We start from the raw sequence: 7,236 nt of genomic DNA on the forward strand, positions 1-7,236 counted from the left end.
ACTTCACAGTTAGGGCAGCTAGGATCTGGAACCAACTTCCAAGGGAAGTGGTGCTGGCTCCTACCCTGGAGGTCTTTAAGAGGAGGCTTGATGCCTACCTAGCTGGGATCATTTGAGCCCAGTTTTTTCTCCTGCCCAGGCGGGGGGTCGGACTTGAAGATCTACAAGGTCCCTTCCGACCCTACTTCTATGATTCTATGACCCTAGCTGACTTCCTGCCCCTTGGGCAGGGGACTGGACCCAATGATTTTACAAGGTTCCTTCCAGCCCTAATGTCTATGAATCTATAAGCCTGTCCACCTATGCTGTCACAGAAGCAATTCCGCCCTGCCCTATGGCAGTGCAGGTAGCACCCTCTTCTCCTGGGTACAGAAGCCAGAGACCAGCATCCACCTTTTGCAGGCATTTGAAATGTGGGTGGATGCTTTTTGGAAACCACACATGCAGGGACTTATTGAGAGCAGGTAAAAGAGGAATGGGAGGGTGTCAAGCCCTTACTGTTGAAGGGGACTCCATAGTGTACACTGTATTGCAGTATGATGTTGTTCTATATCTTCTCTGCTGTCCCTTTGCTCACTGTCTTCACTTCCAACAAAGGCAAGGCAAACTAGTTTGTATGTTACGAAAGGGGCAGGTGAGGTGGAGTTTTGCCATGAGAAAAGAGACCAGAGGTAGATTTGGGTGTGACAAAGGGGTTTTGGTTTGGGGTTTTTGGGGGGGGGGGGTTTGGCAAAGGGCAAGGTGTTTTGATGACCTCGCAGCCTGCAAGCAGAGTGGTTAGCAAAAGCGATTACCTCATCTTCTACAAAAGACAAGTGGAGGATGCCCATCTATTAGTTACCATGGATACCTTAAGTGGACATGAATGATTGTGACCTTTCAGATACGTCCATCCAAAGTGGCCAAACAGGTCTAGGCCTGTCATTTATACAGAAATTGCAGTAACAAGTTACCCCAATGTGTTAACATGGGCTTTGTGTAAGTTGTTACCCCATATGTAAAAAATACATTCACGCTTAGGGTAACATGTTACCTTGAGCAGTTTTTCATCCACAGAGAGCAAACCACTCATGTAAACTGGCTGTTCTTTGGGGACATTGTGCACTGCGGTGCTAGTGACAATGTCTGAAAAAGAAGAATTTTTAGAATTAATTAACTTTAAGATACTGCACAAAATATGCATCTGGGGTTGGAAATTACTCCATGGGAACATATGAAGGTTAAGATTAAAAGAAAAGAAACAAGTCGTTTGCCGTAGGCATGCTGCGTCTCTATAACTAAATTGTTTTCAAACGACCTTGTACCAAAGCAGTAGTGCCCCACCTTTTGGCCCAGCAGCCAGATGAGTGGCACAATGTCAGTCTGTAGACTAGTTCATCTAGGTCCCATGCCATCTGGATCCATCTCCATACACCCATATTGGGTCCCACGCTGGCTGAATCCAGATCCATGCACCTAGATTGGGCCCCGTGCTGGCTGGATCCAGCCCTGTATGCTCAGATTGGGCTCTGTGCTACCTGGATTTAGCCCAATGTGCCCAAATTGGGTTCCATGCTTCTGGGATCTAGCCCCACATACCTGGATCAGGCCTGATGCTAACCAGATGCAGCCCTGCATGTCTGAATCATGCCCCATGCTGGCCAGGCCCTGCAAGCTTGAACTGGGTCCTGCATGCCCAAATCTGGACCCTCACCAGCATGATCTAGCACAGGGCCGTGTTATCACACATGTGGGGCTAATTAACATGACCACTGTTTCCCCCCACTTTCCTTCACACTGCTAGATTTTTGGGCCTGTGAGGACCTCTGTGGGCTGGATGTCATGATTCTATGGACCAGATCTAGCCTGCCAGCCAATGGTTGAGCACCCCTGGTATCAAACTTAGCTTTATATAAAGAAATTCAAAATCCTAGTGTGGATCTACAGTGCACAAATACTATACTTCATAGAGTAAAAAGTTCTAGTATAATAAGCAGTTTCTCTCACTTGCTAAAAATTTTAAAAATATAAACTGCATTCACAGCTGTACATTTAAAAATAACAGGCAAATGAAGATTAACAGTGACAGCCTGTAACTTTCCAGGTACATGCATCAGACTTTGGGTTTTTCTGTTTGTTTTTTAGCCTCTCCCAGAAGCATTAGGATTTGGCTGCAGCCAAGGTGGGAAATTTTGACTAAGGTGTTCCACTGCTCCTTCTGGGACTTAAGGCAAGAGGTTCCTAGCTAGAAGTTGGCCTTTAAGTTCAGGATCAGAGAGCTCACCATATTTGGAGTCAGGAAGAAATTTTACTTCATGATCAGATTGGTAGGGACTGTGGGGGTTTTTGTCTTCTTCTGTAGTGGGAGGTCTAGCCCTCCATCTGGGATCTCTTGAATGTATATTAACAACCCTTTACAGAAGCAGGACGTTGGCTGCCATGGTCCCCCTGCTTTACCTGTGGCAGGTTAGAGTGTTACAACTTGTGTTGTTTCAGGACTGGTGATAGTTTTACTAAAAAGTTAGATTACAGATTTGGATAGGATGTTTTGGATAGGGATGATCCTGCTTCAGGCAGAGTGTTGGACTAGATGATCCTCTGGAGGTCCCTTCTAGCCCTACTTTTCTATGATTTCTATGGTTTACTCATAAAATAATAGTGAAAATTACAAAGTAGCTGTTTTCTATCATGTGTAGTTTGCTCCATTTCAGAATCAGCAGTATGGTTAAAATTTTCTTAAGACCAGACACAAATTTAGATTAATTTCTTTCTTTTAGGTTCATCTGGGAACATACCTGTATAACAATAGATTCTTATATGAGGTCCAGAAATGCAGTGATCTTTTAACATCCTCTTCCATAGCTATATACTATAATATGTGCCACAGAATGCTTCCTACTCCAGCTAAGTGTCACTACACATTTAATCTAAGAGATCTCTTCAAGGTATGCTATGCTACATTACATGTTTGTTATTGCCATAAAATATTTTGAACTTTTGTGCAGAATAATCTAGCACGATCACTGCAAGCAATGTTGTATCCCGAATCTAGCTCATTTTTTGGAATGTAATTGAATCTAGCCTTCCCATCTGGAGCCCTGCAGTAATTTGAACTTGGGGTTTAGGTACTACATAAAAATAGGTGTAGAAATGTCAATGTTATCTATTCTTTATTTGCTTTGTTTATTTATTCCTAGATTAGTATGCCTCCTTTAGTAATTGCTAATTAATACCCAAGGGAAAACAAACTATGGTAAAGGTAACTCTCAAACTTTACAATCTTAAAAGTATTTGCTCTGTCATCTAAGACTGGCATGACAAAACCATGGTACCCTAAAGAGTTATCAAGGCTCAAATAGACCTTTGACCTTTTGATCAGTGGTCAAATGCATTGCATTTCATCTTTATATATAATTGTGTACTTGTATGTAAACTGCATCTTACCTTTATTTCATTCAGTAAAAAAAGATATACTGACATTATAAACAAATATCTAGGAAGTAAACACTTTTGACAAGTTTCCATCGAGAATGACCTATTTTTTATTGTTTATTTAGTGGGGTTATGCCTTCAGTTACACCAGGGTTGGATTAGCCTGTGAGATTATTCATTTACAGAGTTTACAAATGTAACAACGTTAAAAAGTTTAATGAACATAATAGCAACAAGTATAAGATTCCATATAAAGGACATTCTAGGGTAATCAAGCTTTCTATTACATTCTAGAGTAATAAACAAGGCTCCTTTTAGAATTTGTAGGACGTTATGCTGCCAGGTAAGACGGGGGCAGAGAAGTTATCAAAACTGAAGTTGCCTCTAATTCTAGTACTATATTGGAAAGTCAGATCACATTATCCAGTGAGTTGAAAACTGTACAGTTCCCCAAAAAGCTTAGAACTTCAAGCAGTTACGTGCATTTCTTATGCTAAAGGGCAAGGCTGTCTAAAATATTATGGTTACTAGTGTGGCTTTTTCTGGTAGCATTGTGTTAGGGCCAGGTGTGAATTGTGCTACCTCAGTAAGTACTCTAAAGCCACACTGTCTCAGAGGGACATACTCGCTGTAGTTGCTATTGATCAAGAAACACATTAATTTGAATTCCCAATTTTTCAAATCAAGAGCAAGACCTTATAAAGGGGGAAAAGGTAAAATGCCGCATATATTGATGACTTGAATTAGATGTAGAAGTTCAGACGCACCACTCATACAGATGCACACAAGTCATCATACACATCATTACACACAGACATACACAAACAGAAAACAACCATTCCATTCAGATATTATAGTTACCAGCAGCAGTTTCACAATAGGGGCACTGGGTGACCAACCCAGGCCTATTGAGAGAAGATGGAGGTAGCAGCTGGAACGGGGTGAACAAACGCATCTGCGTTCTGAAAAGAGCAGCAGCTGAGAGAGACTCACCCAACCCAGTATTTTCCAGAGTCCTCTTTTATGGGGATTGGCATTCTTTGTTTTGCATTTTGGGGTTTTCCCACACTCAATTTCTGTTTTTGCAGTTTGTAGCAGAGCACTAGGGTGCTTGCTACTAGCACCAGTAATGAGGACAGCTGCCAATTAATAGGGCAGCACAGGTGAGGGTTGCTAGGGCAACTAATGTTGGTCAGCTGGCTAGAAGAGGGCAGGGCCGGGCCTTTATAAACAGCCCAGGCCGGAGCCTAGCTAGCAGTTCCCCTCTAGCAGGAGTCTGAGCCTAAGCCAACGGTTGCAGCCTGACCACTCTGACCGGCTGCAATGATGTAGGGGTAAAGGGAACTCTGATGGAGGTAAGACAGGGCCAGCATAGAGCGGAGCTGGGTTTATGAGCTTGGGGGCTCATGATTGCGTTATGAGCTGGTAGGCTTCTTGTTTATGTTGCAGCCGCTTGGCTCATGGCTTCATTGTCGTTATACCGGAGGACCGGGTGAGGCTGTAGGGGTGTGAGGAGGCCTCACGGCAGCTCCTCAAAAATCTGGGGGCCCCGGGTGCCCAGTAGTGGCACAGCGAGCGGTGCCAGTGGGGCACAGCTGTTTGCACCGGAGAGGCACGGTGTGTGGGGTTTTGGACCCCAGCCCGTGAGGGCGGTATTTTGTCCAGTGGGGCAAGTGACCCAGGAAAGGGTCAAGGGGCCAGGCACAGCTGCGGCCACCTGAGCCCCGAGCGCAGGAAACGTGCGGTATAGGCCCCAGAGGGGGGGGCAAGGAGCGCGAGAGCCGCGGTATAGGCCCCAGAGGGGGGGGCAAGGAGCGCGAGAGCTGCGGTATAGGCCCCAGAGGGGGGGCAAGGCTGAGGATAGCTTTGTTTGGGGGCGCGTTGCTCCAGCCCCAGAGCTAAAAAGGGGCAGCGAAGAGCCCTGGAGCTAGTGGAGTATCCTGACCCCAGCCCAGCGGGGCATTATCAGGATTAAAGCCCAAGGTAGGGTGTAAGACCCCAAAGGAGGGTCAGGGGGCCAGGCACGGCTACGGCCACCTGAGCCCTGACCGCGGGAAGCACGGCATAGGCCCCAGAGGGGGCAATGGGCATGGGAAGTGCGGCATAGGCCCCAGACAGGGGCGCTGGTGGTGAAACCAGCTCGGGGGTGCCTGAAGTGTAGGTAGGGCGCTGAAGTGTAAGGGCTTGGTAACGCCTGGGAATAGCTGCGAGGCTTGGGGTGTGCTAAAAGGGAGGTTGGAGGCATGCATTGCCCATAAGGCTGGGGGTGTTGAAGCACCTCACTTGATACGGAGGTAATACCAGCGGTGTCAAGGTGGAAGTAGGCAGCCTCCCTTACTGAACTTTATAAGATCAAAGACATGGCGGGCGAGAAGAGGGTGCTGGGCCACCTTTAATTAACACGGCAAGGGACACTAGCGGGATCATGGCCGCCCCTGCACCCACTCCATGACACAGTTGTTTCTCATCCATCTTCTTATCTCAGCCCAAGGTCAGTTTGGTCATAAAAGTTTGTATCTCAGTTTTGAAGTGTCCTTGCTGCCCATCTGGCAGGATGTGTGCGTTCCTCCTCCTCATTATCTCCTTTGTGCCCTAGGCCTCAAAGGGATTCTTCAGCCATCTATTATTTAGTTTGCTGACTGGCAACTTACACACTTGGCCTCTTGCTGCTTTCAAACACAGTTAAATCTTCTTTTCCTGTCTCTATGCCATTCTCTTGCCATTCACCCTTTCACATTCCCTCATTCATAAAAGGGCATGCAGAGTTCATTCACTTATGTCAAGCAAAAGAATACAAAATGGAGTTTTCAAGTTACTTACAGGACAAGACTAACATGGTTATATTTCATTACTATCACACTCTATGTTAACATCAGCTACATTAGTTCAGTTCATACTACACACATCTGTTAGTACCCATGTAAGGCATGCAATTTGTATTCTCTTTCCATGGCATACCACCTTCCTGGCAAGTGTTATAGTGAAAATTTGGTTGTAGCTGTGGGACTGCAGTGTTCCCATCCTGTGTGTGGGCAGCACAAGGTGGGAGGAGGTTTCTTACACCTCCCTTGATGGCTTATGGAATAATTAGCAACCATGTAGCTCTCTGATAGCCTAAGTGAAGATGTAGGGAATGGGGCCATTATTCTGGAATGCTGTTGGCTTTTGTAAATGTATTTTGTAAATAAGAAATATGCTTATGCTTTGATTTTAATTAAAACATATGACATTACTGTTCATAAAGCTTGTTACGGTATTTAAAAAGAAATGTACCAACATGTTTGTTAGCAAATAAGTTAAACAGACACTGTATATAAAATTGCAAACAGGTACTACAAGGATTGTTGCAAGCCCATCGGTCAATTATTGTCTCAAAAGAAACCACAGCCCTTCTCTTTGTGCATGAAACAACCCGAGTATTCCATGATCGTCTGACTGAACTTGCTGAAAGAGAGATTTTTCATAATTTCCTGTCAAATGAATTATGCAACTATTTTAAGGTAAGTTTGTCTGTTTTTAATTTTTAAGAGGAATAATAATTTGTGGATTTGTTTTAAGCCCATTTTTCTAAAAAGACTAGTAATCATATTAGTATAAATGAAGGGCACTCAGCTCCGCCATATTAAATACTGGTATCACTAAGAGCAGAATTTGACCTGAAAGTTTAAAAAGTTAGAATCTGTTCCTACTGTCTCCTATACTTAAGCATTCCTATTGATTTCAAGACTTCTATAGAGGAAGGCTTGTAAGATTGAATCCATAAATATTAGATGCTCACCTGTTGGATCTGTGATTGGGAGAAAATGAAAAGGACCCCCCCCCCCC

At 44.5% G+C, this 7,236-nt stretch overlaps 1 protein-coding gene across 1 annotated transcript in view; it reads left to right on the plus strand.

The window, feature by feature from the left end:
• DNAH14 (dynein axonemal heavy chain 14) overlaps positions 1-7,236 on the plus strand; it is a gene marked incomplete at its 5' end in the record, with an annotated part of 314,106 nt that overhangs the window by 202,830 nt on the left and 104,040 nt on the right. Inside the window, 2 exons of the mRNA XM_019548582.1 lie at positions 2,757-2,924; positions 6,741-6,911. Coding sequence (XP_019404127.1) covers positions 2,757-2,924; positions 6,741-6,911 — 339 coding nt within the window. The remainder of the gene's footprint in view (positions 1-2,756; positions 2,925-6,740; positions 6,912-7,236) is intronic.

The sequence above is a fragment of the Crocodylus porosus genome, unplaced genomic scaffold (assembly GCF_001723895.1).
Source record: "Crocodylus porosus isolate Cpor-Errol unplaced genomic scaffold, CroPor_comp1, whole genome shotgun sequence".
Classification (NCBI taxonomy): domain Eukaryota; kingdom Metazoa; phylum Chordata; order Crocodylia; family Crocodylidae; genus Crocodylus; species Crocodylus porosus.